The sequence below is a fragment of the Mixophyes fleayi genome, chromosome 5 (genome assembly GCF_038048845.1).
Source record: "Mixophyes fleayi isolate aMixFle1 chromosome 5, aMixFle1.hap1, whole genome shotgun sequence".
Taxonomy (NCBI): domain Eukaryota; kingdom Metazoa; phylum Chordata; class Amphibia; order Anura; family Limnodynastidae; genus Mixophyes; species Mixophyes fleayi.
Genome location: NC_134406.1, coordinates 194,380,740 through 194,402,389, shown reverse-complemented (window position 1 = coordinate 194,402,389; position 21,650 = coordinate 194,380,740). Strand labels below are relative to the sequence as shown.

At 38.1% G+C, this 21,650-nt stretch overlaps 1 protein-coding gene across 1 annotated transcript in view; it reads left to right on the top strand.

The window, feature by feature from the left end:
* The window catches only part of ZNF407 (zinc finger protein 407), a 414,057-nt gene that overhangs the window by 186,082 nt on the left and 206,325 nt on the right, over positions 1–21,650 (top strand). Inside the window, exon 4 of the mRNA XM_075213220.1 lies at positions 5,401–5,475. Within this exon, the coding sequence (XP_075069321.1) occupies positions 5,401–5,475 (75 nt within the window). The remainder of the gene's footprint in view (positions 1–5,400; positions 5,476–21,650) is intronic.

Genomic DNA, 21,650 nt, shown 5'->3' with positions numbered 1-21,650 from the left:
AGAGAGAGGACATTTCCGCCAATCAGTACAGAAATTAGATTTCCTATTCCGGAGCTGGCTTATTCAATGTATTGTTTGCTGTGCAGAGGGGCTAATGGCGATCTTCTATCTGCAAAAGAAAATACATTTTGCACCAGTTCAGAGCTGGTGGAGACTGGGAACCAATAGTTTACTCTATTTTGCATTTTGGTGGCAAAGCAACTTTTCCAGGCACCCCCTATTAGTGTAATATGAAGCTTCACACGAATACTGCCAGGTTTGGTAAAAATGTCTCAATTTGCCCCCCTCTCATTATTTAAGCCAGGGTTTCCCAAACCCGGTCCTCAGGGCTCCCCAACAGTGCAGGTTTTCCATATCTCCTTGATGGAGCACAGGTGTATTCATTAGTGAATGACACATTGTAACAGATCCACAGGTGGTCCTATTTATGTCACATGTGATCCGGAAAACCTGCACTGTTGGGGAGCCCTGAGGACTGGGTTTGGGAAACCCTGATTTAAGCCATAAATGAGGCTAAATTTATCGGTACTTTAGGAGAAAAACTGACTTGGCATGGTATGGGGTTCCTTTAGAGCAGGCCTGTCCAACCTGCGGCCCTCCAGGTGTTGTGAAACTACAAGTCCCAGCATGCCCTTCCAGCTATCAACTGGTTGTCTACCGGCAAAGCATGCTGGGGCTTGTAGTTTCACAACACCTGGAGGGCCGCAGGTTGGACAGGCCTGCTTTAGTGCATACGCCAGAGGCATCCTTTCTGCCAGTCAGTAATATTGAACAAGCCTTTCAAATTGAAGAGCAAGCCTTGGATAAAACCAAGGGGCAGAAGTTGTATACCTTGCATCATATTGTTCTTGAGACAGCATGATTACAGCATGTTCTTATTATAGAAAAGCAAAGCTTTCTTCCAAAGCTAATTGTTTCTTAACAGGGTGAGATTTCAGGCTACATACTCACTTTGGTATTAAGGGGACGTCTTTCCTCTCCAGCAATCACAGCTGTCAGGGACTCTATTGATCTAGTGTGCAATAAGCTAGAAGAGACATTTATGCTTGTTCCACCACTACTACAAACAGTTATATGCACACTGTATATCCCACAATCTTATGCAGAACTGGTACTTCTCCCATGTACAACTAGAACAGGTAGTTGATCTCCTTACAAGAGTTTTCATTTTTATACTCCCAAAACCAGGTAAAGACCTTAGCCCAGCAAGTTTTATCATCACTTCTGATAAGAAAAAATACTTGCCTTATATTGGCCTAAAGACTAAATTAATGATGTATCTCTATGTCCAAACCTTTATACTCTCCTAATATGAAATCAGTTGATTTACAGAGTTTTTGCAACCATCCAATGCTGCTATGATGGATGTGTGTCAAAGGTTTTGGTGGCAATAATTGCAGCTGAATGGCTTTATGCCTGGGCTACAATATTGTATTTTGGGGAGTCCTTCTGCAAGTTGGTACGTTGGTATATTATACTCTTTCCCTTGCACAAGAGTGTGTGCAAATGAGTGGTTGGCCAGTATTTTGTCCCTTGGGCAGAGGAACTTGCTAGGGTTGTCACATATCCTCCAGTCTATTCTTAACATGGCATGAGTACAGGAAAAAATAGCGTTCACACTATGCTGACAACATGAATCCTAATTTCAATGATCCCTAATTTCTTGAAGGGCTCTAGAATTCATTACAGGAACTTGACATTTGTATGGCTTATCTCATTATTTGGGATAAGCCTAATGTATTCCCTTTAGACTCAGTAATCCTAAGCACCTCATCTGCACATACTTTATGCTATGGATTGAAAAATGTACTCGTGTAAGTGTTTAATTTGCAAGGGATCCTAACGCTTATTTCACAGTCAATGTTACAGCCCTGATAGAATTTACCTGAATCAAGATAAATATGTGTGAACACCTCGCTCTTTAAGTCAATGGAAGAGTTGACCGTATACAAATGGATATTCTCCATAAAATCTTGTACTCGTTACACCAGTACCTTTTTAACTTTGATCAATAGATCTCTTATTGTTGAGCTAACAATAACTTTATCACCTCTCTTGTTCCCTCCCAACCATGAATGGTTAGCAGTTTTTACATTACTTTTTTTTTTAATTACCTTGTACCCCAGCCGAGTCAGATTTCCCAATGGCTTCAGCTGTATGGGGCATACACATATGGAGAGTTGAGGGTTTATTACTTTCTCTCAGAGAGAGAACTTTAGGATCAATTTGCGAACAATCCTTAGACAGGTATATTTGGTTTGGGACAGGTGTACCACATCTTTACTTTATTGCTGAATGTGAAGTTAAACACTTATCTTTATTCCTCACGCATAGAAGGTGTTATATTAAAGAATGATAGAAATAATATTACATGTTATACAACATAATATTAGAAAGCACCTTTTTAAACTGATGCTTTCCCATTTAAGCCTGCCAGTGTGGGTGACTTTTTATAGTGTGACACGTATAGATAGAAAAGGGACAAGAAGGTACACATACATTTCTAGAAGTATAAATAAACCGAGAATGTAGTTAATCTGTTTGAGAAGAATTACATATTTTACCATCTCTTTGGCAAACTTGGTGTTCATGTAATTCACTCTGGAATAAGGGATGAATTTATGAAGCTGATATGTACAGTACAAGTCTATTTTCTAACAGAATCAATTACAAAACAAATCACATGTGGACTCATTGTACAAAACCACTAAGGTTTAAACTGTATCATGCTTCAGGAAAAACTGTAAATAGATTGACCACAGGGCAAGTATTACAAGCTGATCATTCTCTCCTTAGAGATCTATAACTAATAAATGGCATTGTCTAATGCCTTTCTGCATTGGCAGTGCCTTGCCTATTTTAGGGCCTTGAGCATGCATTAAACCGAATGTAAATCTTCCCATCCAATCAAAACACATTGACTTGGACACATCTATAAAGAATACCCCTCTTCTCCTATGTACACGAAGCTATGTAGATTTTTCATAGCATGACAGTCTAGACATAAAAGGACTGGTTGATAGTTATTGCAGGCAATCAATTAGGCTAGTAAAATGTTTGAATCATAAAGACAAATATTTAATTGATCACCCATGAAAGCAGCATGCATACAAGGAGAGAAGTATATTCCTGGCAATAATGAACTCTGAAGCAAAACCCTGAGGCTAAGGGAATATAAAGCCTTTATTCACAAAATAGCTACCAATAGAAGGTGCTTGTCAGCACAGAGCTATTCATCAAATCAAGTGGGTGCTATTAAGTCTTGTTCTATAAGGTAGACTATGGAAATCAAACATTTTGAAATATATAACCAACCTCACTGCAATAATTCAAGGTTCAAATTTTTTCTTAATATTGTTTCTGATTTGCGTGTACAAATTGGGTATAATGCGGTTATTAAATTTAAAAAAATTTACTAAAATAGGTAGATGTACAAAATTCAACTTAAAGATTACAGGGATTTATTTATGTATATTTATTTTAATTTTTGTTGGTTTGTTATGTACCCACGGGTAAAAAAAAAGTCATGTCTTGGAAAGATCTATTTAATCAACATGCCTTATAATGAGGTGATCATTTGCATGATGCAGAAGGTTTGGTTTTGCGTACAAGTGTTTTTCAAAATACCTTTCTGGCAAGGAGGAAATATATTAGTTTGGTAAAGCTATGGTTTTAAATTGAATGCTTTCTTCATTTCATAATTCAGCTGTGTCCATTATATGAGAAATGTCTAGATGAATTCTGTGTTTAATGTTAAAAATCGTATAGCATGCCAGTTTGATTTGTATCCCTTCATATCATTGCATGCTAATTAAAATCATATTTCTGCATATTTCATGCCTTTCGTGTACATATGCAAATAGAATCCCATTGCCTTTCAGCAATTAGTAATTAAGTTTATGAAGGACAGCTGTAATACATAATTAACAAAAATGTTTGCGAGTCCTTTTCACACTGCAAGTTGTAACAGAAACATTTGCTTATCAAGTGAGCAATTTGTGATGTATTTTTTGCATTTGCTGGATATCTAAATTGTCAGTCTCTGTCATCTTGTAACATAATTAAATTTCTATTCAGTAGATTCCAGTCATCATATGATTTCTGTTCTGTCCCCACATCTTGTTTGCAATAAATGTAAGATTTCCCTTTTCATTTTTGAAAGCAGAAATACTTTGTTTTCATCAGATAGAGCAGCACTAAACAATGTCACTAAGGTGCATCTCCCCTTACCCAAAACCCCGGGTTTGCTCCATGCGGCTGTATTTCCCAGGGGCTCCTCCGTTCATCTTACAGCCCCAGTTGAAAACTGAGGCTTAAGTGGGTGTTGTGTGCGGGTGGACCACTGCAAGCCAATATTTACTATGACAGTAGACTGCCTGATTACTCTGATCACTAGAGGGAGCTTTAAGGTGGAGGAGATGAGAAATTGTCGGCAGCTCCAGCTGTGCGGGACCTGTACCATTTATTCTGGTGTTTTCTTATGTGAACCTCTCCTAAAAATTGTTTTACATTCTAGGCATCCTTTACATCCAATGTGTTTGTTGTGGCAGTACTTAACTAACCTGTTTTTGGTCTTTCTTTGCAAGTGTTGTATAGGAGATTAAACTCGACAATTATGTTATATAGTTTAACACATTTAATAAATTAAGGATATTCGCTCCCCTCAGCATTTATTGACATTGTATAAAAAATAAAGACTATGGTTATATGTGTGATATGTTAAGCATTTATATAACACTAGCATTTATTGTGGAGTGTTGGATCTATGAGCAAACTCAAAAGTAGAAGTGGCAATTTACTACTTAGCCTACCAAGCAAAGAAATTGCAAATGCATTGAAATGCTGCGTAATTTCTCAATTAAATACGTGGTACTGATATTGTAGATACACACGACCATTCATGCCAGACTGCATGCAATAGCTTCCCTAATTGAGGTATACCTTTATCAGGTATTCCTTGCTGGGGACTTCGATGATATTGTTTTAAACCTCGGCACTTCATTTAATATGGTAAGCTTAGTCCGTACATACAGGAAAAATAAGATCCATTGTGAAGAATAATTTGCATTTAATGTTTACTTATATTAAACTCAAAATATACCCTACTTATAAATCCACTGTGCCTTTTCTGGTGATGTCAGACAGGCAATTTCTGCGTCCAGCATATACTCTATCTGCTCCTATAGTGTGACCGCAATCTAGTATTTAGAGGTTATAATTGTCCTGGATGACTTCTATGCTGAGTGCAGGAAGTGTCCCTCCAACCAAGAATACACTGGATCACAAAGTAAAGTGCAAAACAATTTTTTTTAGGAAAAATGTGTGCCAGTGTTTATATGCAATGTCCATTTATAAATAGTACATTTCTTCTAGAGACTGAGTTTCTTTCTTCTGTTTCAGGGTGGCTTTTGTTATGAGGAAGCATCTAAACACCCATTTACTGGGAAAGCATGGAGTTGGAACACCAAAGGAAAGGTGAGTGACTGGGAAGAAGGCTGGTTTTGCTACAGTGATGTGTGACCTGATACATTTTAAGAGCCACACTTCATATGTGGCCCCCAAAACATATTACCTTAATCTCAGTAATGAGTTCAAATATACCTTTAATCAAAGAAAGAGGCACCAACATATAATAACATATATACGCTTTTTAATGTTAGACAAACTATGACAAACAATTCTGACTTGTCAGTGTAACTTCTGGGAGACCAGATTGTCCTCCAGCTTTTGAAAGTCAGGTGTAAGTCTGGAACGTAATTCTCCAGAGAGATTTCCTTCTGTCCACTTGTTGCGCTTGTTGTTTTTAATGTGATCCTCTTCACATGTGTAAGTGGAGCCAAAAACAACTTTGCAGCACAATGGTATATAACAGGGCCCACTTAAATATTCCTTACATTGCTGTAATAAAGTTAGCAGGAGTCACGCAGTTATTCCCTATGGAGGAATTAGAGGGGCTATGTGGTGCAAACTGCACGCACCCTTATTTTGTGTGAAGTCGTCGCAGATACAGCAGTTGGCTGCTCTGGGAAAAGAACAAGATCATGTTCAGTCTTATTCTCTCTTTTGTGACCCACTGGCTTTCACCAACTGCTCCAGTTTTCATTAAGCACTTGTTATGGTGACGTGTTTAGCTCAGTAGGGCATAAAGCAGAAAATAAAATCTGAGACCTATGGAAATAAAGCGGAAGCAGCTGAGGGCTACTGGAGTAGGCTCGGAGAGCCGCCTGGTGCCCATAACTGGTTTAAAAGCAGTCTTGATTTTAAAATACCTTTTAGCTTACTAAAATCTTTTAACCCTAATGGTCATTTTATGAAATTGAAGTCCATTTCTGGAGGTCCTACTTAAGAACACACAAGATCTATTGATCTTGATAACGCGTCTTGTTTTGACCGGTGTCTGTCTGTCTCATCTAAGAATTGCAGACTTATAGCCTTACATTTTAATAACACATAACCACGACCTATTCACTTAAAAGCATAAAGCAAGTTCATTCAGAGGTCTTAATTCATGATCATAATTATACAGTATATTTAAGAGGAATGATCTATAAAGAGAGGGGGGATTTAAGAGAGTAATTTTTGCAGTTTTCTGATCAATAGTTTGAGAGTTTTTTTTTAATCGATTGAGGTTTGAGCTCTTGTAAGAATAAACTTTTGGAGACATCTGAGCCTAAAATACAAGTTTAATATGAAGTAGCTGTTATTTATAACCAATAATACATATTGTATGTAATAAAACTTTATTAAAGTTAAAAAAAAATATTTGTGAAGGAAGCATGTGTTCAATGCAGCCTAATCTTTCTATGTGAAAGGTTTGATCGGCATTGTTAGGGACCAGAAAAGTACACAGAGCTCTAGTTTGCACATAGTACAGAGATATCTTGTTTGCACACAGTTTGAGAATACATACAGTGTGAGACATCCAAGTTTATTTTATTGTATTGGGGAACACATTGCTTTTCTGTATTGGATTGATTTGTATTTTAGCTGCATTGATATTTTGTTTTCCAGATCATTCATTTTAGAAGTAACATTGTTTAATAGTGCAGGACTACTTTGATTTATTTTCAAACATAGGAGCTGCTGGCATTGAGGCTGAAGCAGCCTGGTGCTCTGTAGATTTTGTGGAACAACAAGTACCAGGACTCTTACATGTCAATTTAAACAGCCACGTGTTGGTACCCAGATGTACTAGATTAGAACAGCTGACCCATAGATATTTGGCCATAAAGGTACTCTAAGTTACACTAATATATGAGATATTGACATATTGTACTGTAGTTTGTTTTAAAAAAAAAATCCAGATTAGCGAGTATACGTTTGTGTATATGTCATAGTGTTGTGTACACATTCACATCACACAATGCAGGTGATATTCAAATAGCTGTGCAAATACTAGAGCCACTGTTGCAGTATTTGTTCAGCGGGCACTACATTTATTCACTTAAACATAGGGAGAGATGATGGTATAAGAAGGGAATAACTTGTGTAATGAAGATTATTATCTCTATTTATTAAGTCCCCTGCAAAAACCAGAAGCAGCAGAATCCTAGAATGCTGCAAGTTAATTGTACGCAGCAATTCACAAATATGTAAATATAGTCTATAATGAGCTTGACATGATACTAGATGATGATTGGAATTGGAAGTTCTAACTTCAGTTTAGTTACCCCAACCAAAAACTTCTCCATCATGCCTAAGATTATGGCTGTGTGCTCTATCATATAGAGCAAAGCAAATGAACAGTTCTCTACCTCTACATTGATATATCTGAACGGCTGCTGAAAGCAGGAAACTTATTCATCAGCAAGCTGAACGTACATTTCCTGCAAATTGAGTTATTTTCTTCTTACCTGTTTAAAACATTAATGTATTGGCTAGAATAGTGCAAGCTTGCTACATTCTAATCTCTCCAGGACAATCTAATCTGTTTACTTTGTGCGCTTTAGATTTGACTCTGTTCTCTGATAGGTTGCGTGTTACAACAAATTATGATAGAAGCTAGCTAAATAGGTTGTGGCAATTAAATTAATAATGCATTTACTTTGCTACTATTTAGACTTGGTTCTTTGACTGATATATGCAAAAATGGTAATTTATTAAAAGCAAATTCATGTAATTGTACTGCCGAGTTTGATGGACCAAAAAAAGTTGTCAGCATGACTATCATCAAAAAAACAAAAATGAAAGAAGTTCTTGTATTTGAAGTTAGAGCAGCGTACTATTTGTGATGGCAAAGATACTGACAGCCTAGAAACAAAAACAACTTGTTTCTAGAACATTTGAGGCATATAGGAATTCTGCATCTCTTCTCAGCTACTTTCCATATTCCCTTTAATATTGCTCTATTTTTCATGATGCCCTGGTAAGTACATCACTCATGTTACAATTCACAAGATTGGTATCAAACAATTGTGATGAGTATTTTCAGACGATAGCAAGATGTGTGCCAGAAAGGAAGATTGTGCTAAACCTGAATATATCTGCAACTGCTGAGTATCTTTCCAGTGACAGAAAGTTAACTCGTGCATGTCAGGAAGGAACTGATGCACCCAAGTACTGTAGTATTATTATTATTATTATTATTATTATTGTGATAAAAAATAGTTTACATTAATTGTGATAAGGAAATTAAGTTGTTAACTAGACTTAAAAACGTGTTCTTTGATCACAATCAAATATATATTTTAGGGCTCATCACATGAAGGTTTTATTTAAGCATTTTCCCCCAGGCAATCTACTTGTGAACCGCTCGAGAAATATGGCTGCTATAAAGATCACTCTGAAAACCTGCTGGTTCACTCCTTAAACACACACCTTTGGTTTTAATGAGTAGATGTGTGCTTCAGTAGAGTTCAGTAGACTTGTGCTTATCCACGTACCTAATTTGATCAGAAACTAAACTTACCCCTGTTAAGAATCATTACAGTAAACTACCATGCCCCTATTGAGAGTGAGTTTATTATTGTTTTTTTGTCTTTAATAAACAGTTTATTGAAATTAAGACAGTACACTGGCCATGCTTTTATTCTAAGGCAAAGCAAAACTTAATAAGCCATAACCTTCAATGGAATAGTGCCCAGATTGTCCAGACTGGGGTAGCAGCATGATGGCTTAGTGGTTAGCACTTCTGCCTCACAGCACTGATGACATGAGTTCAATGCCTGAACATGGCCTTATTTGTGTGGAGTTTGTATATTTTCCCTGTGTTTGCGCAGGGTTTTCTCCGGGTGCTCCAGTTTCCTCCCACACTCCAAAAAGATCCTAGTAGGTTAATTGGCTGCTATCAGATTGACCCTAAATTTGTGTATGTGTATGTTAGGGAATATAGACTGCAAGCTCCAATGGGGCATGGACTGATGTGAGTAAGTTCTCTGTACAGTGCTGCGGAATTAGTGACACTATATAAATAACATGATGATGAATAATACAAGATTCACAATGTTTAGAAGATCAGTTGGAGAACCAAAACTGTAATGAAGCTCAATACAACCTATATTTAGCCTAAAGCATTTTACTTTTCCTTCAACCTTGTTTTGGATTCAAAGTAAGGGAGCAAGGGGTTATAGAGGAGAAAAGAATGAGGTCTAACTGGGAAGAAGGGGTGGAAAGCACCACCCCCCAACCTCAAGCCTGTAGATATAGAGTGTCCGAAAAAACATATCCACTGAAGTTGTTGGTATTTGATATAATATTATAATGTCCTGATAGACGTCATTCAGAATAAGGGTGCGCTCACTCCAAAGAAGGAATTACAGGGTTCCCATACTGCACCAAAGCATGCTAGTTAGGAATTCCATCTTCTGTTTACTCCATTTTTGCAGGCTTTATAATGTTAAGTACAAGCCTACAAACTCAACAATTATACCCACACATAGGCAGGGGAAGATGTTTTGGATCAATCAAACTTCTTACTCACACATTGCTACATAAATAGATAATTATGAGAACATACCCTATGGGTAAACAACTGCCATCCAATAAAGCCAATTCTGTTAGTAACAGTGTAACACGTTAAAGCTTAACCTTAGCTGTAACATACAAAAGGCTCATAAGTGCTCATTAATATAATATATTAGAATATAGTATTCTTCCATCTGAAAGTACTTGGCGTTGAAAGGTAAGCCTATATTTGTGATCTTGTAGTGTATAATTTTTTGGTGAGGTCTCTGCGCTTTCTCAAGATCATAGGAGCCATGTCATAAGTTTGAAAACTTGATTCAAGATTGTAAGCTTGTGAGCAGGGCCTTCTTACCTCTCCGGCTGGCTGTATTACCCAGTATTGTTTTACTACTCTGTTTTTTCCCAAATGTAAAGAGCTACAGAATTTGTTGGTGCTATTTAAATAAATGATATATAATGTTTGGAGGATTACTAGGTTGTAGTAAAAATGAAGAATCACATCTCTGGGTGTTTGGCTGGGCTTTGTTCAAGGCTTGAGAGCTTTGTGCATTCGATCAAGTTATAGGTCCTCATAGCTTGCTCCTGGAATGCTTTGGAGTAAAAAAACCATGAAGATACTTGGGTGCCTGCAGACAACTGGTCAGAATGTGATGTTTAAATTGTTTCTACACACTATATTATCTAAGTCATCCACCCTCCCTTTCAACCACTACACATGACCGGATATAATGCACACGGGTAGATACCTCCAGTCAGGGTTGACTCTGGCCTTCCAAGGCCACAGTCAACGAACTCTCCGGTTTTCACAAGAATTGCTGCAAGATGGGATGGACTTAATGGCCGGAAATCCACAGGTCACGGCCCTTGGATCAGCACATTGATGTGGAGGATAGGAGGGTAGCAGCAGCAGTAGGAGAATAGAACTGTAAGTGCAGTACAGCTATGTTGGACAAAGACAACCCATGGTAGAGAAAAGTCTAGGTCTGGTACACATTATAGTGGTGCAGTACAAAGGGAGATCCAAAGTCGTGGTCAAAGAGGTAAGCTGAGGTCTGGTACATGTTCCTGAATGAGCAGTACAAAAGAGAGATCCGGAGCCGAAGTCAGGGAAAAACAGAGGTCAAACACAGGAATACCAATGCAGGGAGATGAGGCACAAGGAGAGAGGATACAGGAGTCAGACTTTGGGGTTATAACCTGTTGCTCTGACACTGGACAAGTGTTAGAGCGGTTCTTATATAGCAGAAGGAAGTTGGAATTCCCTGCCTGTGATCACATAGTCACACAGGGGTGAGAGCCGCGCACCCAGAAGAGACCGCACTGCAGCATCGAAGGGAGCATGGGCAGGTAGGTTTTCCTCACAGTGGAGTGATGTTAGTTCTTATAATGCTGCTTTTCAAAATTGGAAATTTTAATTTGCCTTTACCTCAAGTGTGTCTGTGCGATTTCGCAGAGCCGTAAGGTTGATTTTATGTTTTGTTAACATCAATAGAAAGGAAACAAAAATGTGGGGTATTGAAATAAATAAGGAAAGAGGAGGGGAGGGGAACAAACACAATTTCAAAGTCTTGGTTAAGACAACTGCAGTATTACAGGTAGCAATACCAAAAACATTTTATGGACATATTAACATTTGTAGAGATCTAGTATTGCGATGGTTGTGGTGATTCTGACAGATTAAAATGTTGCACAGCTATCGGGTTAGTAGGTTGAGATTGAGGGAATCCTTCGCCATCCGTGACATATTCATGCCAACAGAACCATTTCATTAAAATTGAGGAACCTGCAGTGAAATAAGGAACACTTAGGGGCATATTCAATTCCGATCCCGATCCCCGGGATCGCGCCGGAACGGCCGCGAACCTAATCCGCGGTACCGCAATAATGTGGAAATCCGCGTTATTGCGGTACCCTATTACCGGCAGTACTGCGCATTTTCCGCGATAACGCGCGTTACCACGGATCGGATCGGAATTGAATATGCCCCATAGTATTTCCATCTCAAATTGGAGTTGCACCTTTTAAATTATTTTGTTAAGAGTTGGGATATTGGTCTTTTTTACTATTGAGCAATTGCTGCCCTGATGTGACCAAGACATATCTATCGCCGTTAGTTTGTTTTTGAAGTCCTCCAGCCTACTGCACATTTCTCTTTTAACTTCATGCATGAAGCTGAGAATCCGTTTGTGTGTAACTGGTGGAAGCTCCCCCCGGGCTTGGTGAATCCCGTGAGAGTCTGCTCAGTTAAGAAAAAAAATAAGAATAAAAACTGTTGCAAAGCCCCCCCTCCTTCCCTCTTATGAGCCATTTTAAGATTGCTGTTTGTACGATAGCTAGTGTTTCCCAAATAAATGGCAATTATATGAATATACTAACTTAGATGATTCCAGGATGAGAGTACCCTTACTAACTGTGTCTTCACATGCATATGCTCAATAAAAAAAAAAAAAAAATGATTATACATTTAGGATAGGAATAATTGATCAGCATGGTTTATATTTGCACCTCCACTGACTTATGTGGAAATTTCATAAAAAGAAGAAACACTTTCTGACCTGATATTACATAGGTTATATAATCTGCTCTGTGTATTAATGACCACCTGTTGCCACAGGCAGGCTGCTAATAGATGTGCAGCTTGGGCACATGTAGAGCACAGGACCTAGAGGAATAAATGGGGACCCTACAAAAATCATTTCAGGAGGTGAAGCAGTCCTGTACTACCTATTAGCTCTTTGTTCGTGTCAGGTCCAAAGTTAAAATTAAAAAGGGGCAATGCTGTGTGTACTTCTGTTAGGTGCACGTAGGTTCCCATTGATATGAGAGTGACAGTGTCAAGCAAGACATACTTCCCAAATGTCCCTTCAGTTGGGACAGACTGAGCAGGATAGTCACCCTATTTCAGAACTGCCCCACTAGAATCAGAACAGTTGACATACTGTCCTGCTCTCTCCTACCTGTTCTTCCAACTTTCATTACCTGTTGTTGGTCATATCTTAAGTTCTTAAACTTTAATGGCATTTACATTTTATTAATAGAACAATTTTCCCCATCCAACCAGCCCCAACATTAAATGAGTATTCACATTTAATAAATTGACCTATTTCCCCCCCACATTGAATTAATATAGTCCCTGACATTAAATTAATAGTATTCACATTTAATAAATAAATCTACCCCACCTCCTTTTCCCCACACACATTCAACCATTAACTCGAATCAGTCAAGCATTTTTCCCTGAGTTCTCTTCAGGGTGTGGATTTTTAAGCTTCAGTTCACTCCACCCTCCTCCCCAAAAAAGAGATTCTCTGACATCTTGGGGAGAAGGCAGCTTATAACGGTCCACCTCCAGTATAAAATACGAACAAAGTTCAAAATGAAATAAATTAATTAATCAGTGGCATAAAAGCGTTCTTACCAAGATTTTAGGATATTACTGACTTGAGAATTTTTAATGTTTTGAATAGTTCAACAGTAGTTATGACAGTAGGTGATCACATTCTCTCAAGGAATTCATGACAATTGACATTATCCCACAGTGTGTGAGATTTAAATCTCATCTTAAGAATTCTGGATAGATTTATAAATCACCCAATGTTGGCACGTATTGGACATTTATGAATCCAGAAGACTAATGTGGCCTGCACTTATACTGAAAACTTCAAAGACTAGTACTTTGCACTTCTTGATGGAGAGAGCATTGATTGTTAGTTAAGAGCAGAGCTTTCAAATACCTTGCGTTACTTAAGTGGTTGTTTATGCTACGATTATGGTAAATGTGGGCTATAATGTTGCCCTTGTGAAACGAATGTCCAGTTTCAGATTAAAATGTCAGTCTCGATTCATCCTTTTGGCTAAGCTTAAGTATAGTATCTGACCAAGTACGGTTGCTTTGGGAATCCTTGAATGGGCGGGTCTCCTTACTCTGATGTCGGTGGTGTTTGGAACCTGTGGTGCCTGTGCCTCCGGGAGACAGAGCCTATAGGTGACCTGAAAATGCAGCGGTGCCAGAGACTTGTGGCAGAGGCGGTCCCTAAGACCCATGTATATAAATATGGAATTTATAACTAACACAGACCAATGGAAAAAAAATTTTTTAGTAGCTAAGGATATTTGAAAGAATTTAGGGTATTTTGTGGTTGCTGAATTCAAAATTTTTATTTTTTTTCCAGTTGTGCTTGAGGTAATGGATACTCTCAATTAACACATGCATATGGGAATCTACCAGAACATTCTAGAAGGTGGGACACACAAATATTCTAGTGTTCACTCTGCTATCATTCTGGAAGATTCACCCTCCATATATAAGTGATCGGTCATCCAATCAGCAGGCCAGTTGGCAGTTGAGCGTTTCTAGTCCATGTAATATATTTGTATACATATAATTAATGTAAATAAGTCAAGTTGTATACGACCAAAAAATAAAAAAACAAGAGGGGGGGAAAAAAAGACAGTCTACAGGAATTTACTAGGGCGCTAGGTGCTAGAAAACAACCTAAGAAGAAAAGAGGGATATGGAGGAAATATCAAGGGATTTATCAACACAGACTAAATAAATCATCATCATCATCATAATTTATTTATATAGCGCCAACATATTTCGTAGCGCTTTACAATTGGGGACAAACATAATAAACTAATAAACAAACTGGGTAAAACAGACAGAGGTGAGAAGGCCCTGCTCGCAAGCTTACAATCTATGAATATTGCTAAAATCGTAACTAAACCCTTAATCAATAATCAATAACAGTGCAAATGCTACAATAAACTTAAAACATTATTAGAGGGAGCTAGAATAGGATAAACATCTCTTGGCGCTACCAAGTAAAGCAGGAAAAATCAAATTGTTTAGAGATAAAAATAAAAACAAGTACATATATATCTAATACTAAAAGTATTTAAGTATTGTGTCAGTATATCATCCATCTTGGAGGTGCTCATATTCAAATAGAGGAATTATGTGGGAAAAAAGAGAGAAGGATGGTGCATAGTGTATTTTCATTTTTCATTTTTGTATCCAATGCATTTCTTTCTTGGCTATTTTAGTGGCGACATCATTATGTTTCCAGTCAGTGGTCACTTTAGTTATTCCCATATATTCAACAATTCCCTTTGTATTCAGGAGGAACTGATACCTGTGATAGAACGAGGCCCTGATCTCGGGACAGAATGATGAGTTTGGGGATATTCACCAGATGTTTTGAAATAAGCCTACTTATAAATAATTCTCACAACTTTATGCCCAATCAGCCCTCTCTGGAACAATCCACATTTGCCCCCAGGTATGATGCCTACCTCTCTTACACAATGGCTCTATTAGAATATAAGATAAATCTCACAATTTTAGGAAATACGACTTCCCCAAGCAGAAGTTTAGACTTCATCTACCACACAAGTGCTCTTACTAATTTCTTCAACATCACACTTTCTGTTGTAGAGATCCAGGGGCAAACGCAGGATTTGTAGAGGGGGGTTTCCACACCATGCCACCAGTGGGCGTGACCAGCATGCATGGGGGCGTGGCTATAATTTTAGACGGTGCTTGGCTGTTCTTCAACTTTTCCTATCCCCATAATATACATGGGCAATGCTGCGTGCACTACTGTTAGGTGCACGCAGCTCTCCCTTTTCAAGCAGAGCCGTGTGAAGCGGGGGCAGGGTCCAGCCACCTCAATTATACAGTGCCCCAGGCTTGGAGGGGGGTTACCAGGCACTAGTAAACCCCCCCCCCCTCAATTTGCCTATGAGATGATCCCTCCAGATCCATTCAGTCCCAACCTCCTTTAGAGTCATTATATCTTTTCTCCCTTCTTTCAAAGGGTTTTCTTTACATTTGAAAATATGTATGTGGTGCTACAGCTGCAGATTAGAAAGTTCTATCTCAAAGCATTGTTGAAACCGTGGGAGAACTATATAGCATCATAAGTTAAGAGACATAACATTAGTCTTTTGTATCCAACTATTTGTTTTCTACTTGCTGTGACCAAGCAGAATACAAAAGATCATTCTTCTGTGATTGTAAAGGAATATAACTTAGTGTAAATAAATGGCACTAGCTTAATTTATTCTGGTCTTTGGAGTCTGCTGTAAATCTTATGTTGTTAGTTTAAGTGTATAAACAGCCTGTGCAGATGGGTGGCCGAAGTCAGTACTGACTGCTGCTACTGCTGCTGTTTAGATTAGCAGGAAGTCTTTGACTTTCTTTATATTGATTTAAAAGTGATTGTTTTTGGACATTTTAAGTCTGGCAATGTCTCATAACTCCTGTGTTTCCTGTTTATTATCATAATGCAATGGATACAGTTAAAGATTGAAATACATCTTAACAGCATGCAGCTGAAATGCTGTAAATGTCTGTAGAAAAATAAGTATGAATTTTTTTCATGGAAAACACACAAACACTTTCAATTAAATTGAAGTTGTGTAAAATGTTTTCATCAAATTATATTTTGATTGGCTTGATTATTGTGTATGACAACTTATAAAGCAAGTATTTTTACCTATTGAACGGTTTCCCTCAGGAATTTTTGTCATGAGTTATACATCTTTTCAGCCAAGGTTGTATCCAGAACTCTGATAAGAGGCCTGGTCACACTAGGGACTAGACAGATATGGTTGAATTGGTTCTAATTAGAGATGGATGAGCTGATTTGGACACCTGAAATTTGGTTGAGAGTCATAGATTCGCAAATCTGTACACCTTCTCTAAAAACTTGATGAACAATTTATGTATTTTAAAATCAGGCCACCACTTATGAATGTAAAGAGGCCAGTTAGAAAGTATCAACAAATGTCACATGTCTATAGGCTTATCAAGGAGCTTATCTCTCTTTCTAACACTCATTCTACCTGGATAAGCTGAGTATATTAGTGACCTATTGTTCTGTACACACTTACACGTCATTTAAAAACCACAAAACAGTTTTGTTCATTCCATGCGCCTCCATTTGTGCAAGTTCACCTAAATTTCCATCAAAGCATGTGGATTTGCAGAGCAAGATAGTAGAGTTTGTGGAGGAAAAGACATTTGCACTGGGGGGGGGGGGGGGGGGAGAGAGTTGGTGAAGAGAGGCAATTTCGTATAAAGTAATCCAAAGAGCACACTTACTCCCTGCAGAAACTCCTTCTTAATCCTGATGACCTGATGAGCCTCAATGTTTGCAGAGGAGGAGAGAAATCTGAGTAGGTACTCTATGCATATGTTTCAATGCTGCACTAAATCCAACCTCCTATAACTTTTTTTTAACCCACCCCTTTCATTAATTTTAACATTTTAACTTTTCTCATAAAATATTGCTCAGTTTAGGATATCATTGCCTTTTTGAGTTTTTTTTATTAGATGACTCAGAGTACGACTGGAATACCGCCTCTGTGCATAAGTGCACATGCAAAGTGTGATCCTTTAAAAGTGCAGGATGGAACACATTCATATCTGACCGGAATATTCTAGAGCCTAGAGTACACAAGACTCAGACCAAGTTGAATGTACAATTGTTCTTGTTGATTGTGACCGATTGTGGCCAGTTAGCTGATTATTAGTTATTTATTCTTTTTATTTTTGCAGCAGTTATGCAACATTTTCTGCAGCACTGATAAATCTGTGACCATCTCTAGATCAAAACCTGTTTAACACTAATGTACACACTGAAAGCGCTAAATATTTTATAGTTGAACATTACCTAAAATACCAAGGGGTATATTTACTAAACTGCGTGTTTGAACTAGTAGAGATGTTGCTTTTAGCAACCAGTCAGATTCTAGTGATCATTTATTTAGTACATTCTACAAAATGACAGCTGAAATCTGATTGGTTGCTATAGGCAACATCTCCACATTTCAAACTCACAGTTTACTAAATATACTTTTGTCATCTCATGTTATGCTCTTTTTTTATAGTCTCAACAATGATCACTTCATGGACTTCACCCCAAAGTTGTTTGCTCATAGAAATGAAGATTTCAGCCAACTGGCTAATATCATGAGGATCTTTTCCTTCCCATTGGTTTTCAACAGCCTAATGTTGATTTTTTACTCCTAAAGTACTTTCTCAGAAAGAGACATCCCAGAGATAACCAACTTCCCATCAATAATAGGGTAATACCTGGTTTAACCATATGGTAGATAATACAAGTCACACAGAAACTATATAAGGTCAGATCCTCCATTTCTGTAGTATCTTTCTTTTCCACCTCATTAAGGGTATGACAATTGCCTTCCTAGAATCTTTTTGTTCTTCTTTTTTTCTGGGTCTTACTTGGAACTGTTTGTTTCTTCCGGGTTTAGCCCCTGGGATCCCTGCACAAGACCCTGTCTACATAGTAAACATAGGATGGACATGGCAATAGAGATATCTATTCACCAGGTTAGCCTCGAGAGAAATAAAAGTTCAAGGACACAGCCAAATTCATCTAACAGAAGCATAATTGGGCTCATCTGAGGAGGACACTTAGCAGAACGAGCAGCTCAAAGCAGATAAGGGAAGCAAGATAGGGACACTCCTTTAAAATCTACTGCAAATGAAAGCTCTATGGCAAAATGATGCAAGCGTTTTAAGAGACAGATTTTCCAGAAGCATTTTGAACAATAGTAGTAATGTCTTAATCATCAAGGGAGCACAATAAGCTGTTCAAGGAAAGCCCTTCAATGGTCGAAGCAGAATATATTCCCTCTGTGATTCATGTGCCAGGAGAAAACAGTGTCACAGCAAAATAAATTGCATCTGGGAGAATGGAAACTAAAAGGTGAAGTATTTCAACATATAGTGGGCAAGTACAAAAAGCCACAAGTGGATATCATGACTACAAGACAAAATGCAAAAATACCTTTGTTCTTTGCAAATAAAAATTGTCAAGTGAAAGAGAGAATAGATGCATTGATAGGACCATGGACTTTCCACCTGGGGTATGTGTTCCACCCATTAACTCTAATGGCAAAATTATTAAGCAAAATCAAACAGGAAAAAGTGGAAAACATAGTGGCACTATCCTGCATAAAGACAGTTTGTATTGCCAGAGGGAGTAAACAAAGGGGCAGATCCAACTAAAGATAATTTGGGGAGATGACTTAATTATAGTGTCATTAAGACAGCTTGAAGGGAAGAAAGCATTATATAGGTCCAGTCAGCCACAGCTATCGCCACCTCATGGGCAGAGAAATCACAAGCCACGAAATAAGAACAGGATGGATTGTTTTTAACCTTTTTATTAACCTTTTCTGACTTAGTAGGCGCAAGAATTGGCAGAAATGTACTGCAGGCTGTACCTATCCTGGCCCTGGAGTTAATTAACTGTTTGGGTAGTGACCCATTATTGATCACTGCCACGGAGAGAAGAGAAGGAAAATTATTACCTGTTAATTTAATTTCCTTGAATCATTCTGTGGCAGCCAAGTTTCCTGCCCTTTGTACAGTATTATTGTTATATATTTTGTCATGTTTCTTCTCTGTATGCTGGAAGTAAGGAGGAGCTGACCATATATAGTTTCCGCGTAACTCTTTTCTTTCCTGTCTACTCTCTGGTTGACTCAGGGTATAACTCATTATTGATGTCTGCATGGAAATAAAAACGGTTAAGAATTATGATTTTTTTTTCACTCCAGATATACTTCCCCCACATACATGACTGATGTTTTGTACTTAGACTTAATGAAGACAATGGAGGTAATTTAAAAAGCACAAAATAGCTGCTCTGCATTGCAAATACAAGTGTTGGACTTGCAATGCACCTAGATTTCCACTGGGTAGCATTGATTTGCAGAATAAGTTGGCTCTATTTGCAAAAGAGCATGGGTTAAATGTATCAAGCTGAGAGTTTTCCAGCGAGTTTGAAAAACCAATCTGATTCTAGCTATCATTTATTTAGTACATTCTACAAAATAATAGCTAGAATCTGATTGGTTGCTATAGGCAACATCTCCACTTTTCAAACCCCCCAAAAAGCTCTCAGTTTGATACATTTACCCCCATATGTTTGCACAGGTAGATGGATGAGTTTAGCCAGTACATGCATTCCTAGTATGGAAAATGCTCGCTGCCGAGCCTCTTTTTGCACTGGGGTTGCTACTCCAGTGGTAATAGTTTTGGTCATTACCTTGGTCCCCAGCAACCCTGATGGAATGAGCCCAGCGCTTTTCATCATGGGGCTAGTAACCTCTCGGAAGGAGGGGGGGTACCATGTTTTTTGCTGCTAAATGTACTAGCCATGCACTGGTTTTCACTACAGCATATGGACCTTGCATATATGAAAACTAGCCCAATCTGTATAGCGCTGCCGCATGTTGAAGATTTTTACTTTTTTTTATTGTTTATTTTTATTATATAGTGCAGCATTTGTGGTCTGGCATTTATTATTATTATTATTGATTTATAAGACGGCACAGTACATACATAAAACAGGTACATACAAGGTAGACAAAATAAATGCAGACATGAAAACAAAGGATATGAAGGCAAATGTGGTTCAGAGTGGAAATTGGGACAGTTCTGAAATTTTTGCGTCTGCTTAGAAGTCAGATGTTGCCGATTTCATTAATTATTTTTTATTTTTTTTAAATATATATTATCAGTAGCATCTGTCATTTAGTGTAGATTGAGCTTCTCACTACAACCTCATAGTTACAAAATAAACCATGTGGTGAGCCATGGTATTACAGGTAAAACATATCAACGGTTTGGTATTTATTGTGAATAGAGAGATCGTACTCCATGGGCTTCATAATGTCAGCAGTTCACCTAGCATTAAAAGACAAATTGTTACATGCAACATCTGTACATTGCAATATTAACCAGTGGTTTTTCTGTACCGCACACTAACTGGTGCAAAACAGTTTGTTTCTAATGTGCCTGTTATGTATAACTGGCATCAGTGGCGGATCCAGGGGGGGGCGATCGGGGCTGCACACTGTGCAGGTCCGTTAGGCAGTGATAATGTGCTGCCCGGCTGCTCTGATCGTGTTTTAAACACAACCAGAGCAGCGGGACAGCACATTATCACTGCCTAACGGACCTGCACATACTGTGCAGCCGCCGGCAGCCTTAGAAGTTAGAAAGGGGGTGGGGCTTAAATCCCCCCCCCCCTATATCGCCCGGGGTAGAAAAAATTTCTAGATCCGCCCCTGACTGGCATAATATTAAATGTTACTAGCCTTCAATTTTGTGATTTACACTATATACTTGTGTTCTGTTTATGCTCAATAAACATAGCCAACAATAGTCTCAATTGTTTTGTTTGCTGAAACTCATCATATTATACATTTATCTTTGTTGACTTTAAAGTGATATTTATAATATGTACCCAAACATTTTTTCAAATGTTTGTGAAGAAATCATTTATTCTCACGTGACTACTTACATAGGTTTCTGTCATAAATCATATAAATTGCAAAGTCAGCTTCCCATGGCTACAGGATTACTAATGAATGGTAAAAAGTAGTGTGTCCTGAGCCTGGAGTACAGGTATTTTACGTACGAGTTTTCTCCAATATAAAAAGAGTGGCATTCTAATCTTTAACCAACAGTCAATCCAAATGGTTGTTCAGTTATTAGAGTAAGCAAGATCAACATAACTCCCATCCACTGTACTGGCAAATGGTTGATACTTGTTTGATATGTGGGTCTATATACAGATGGAGCAAGCTTAATTAAACTGAATTGTACGATCAGGTTTTTAACTAAAATGACTAAATTTGCATGCTCTGCATAATATCCTTAACATTGGAAATAGTTGCAGCAATAGGAAGTTCTTTACCCT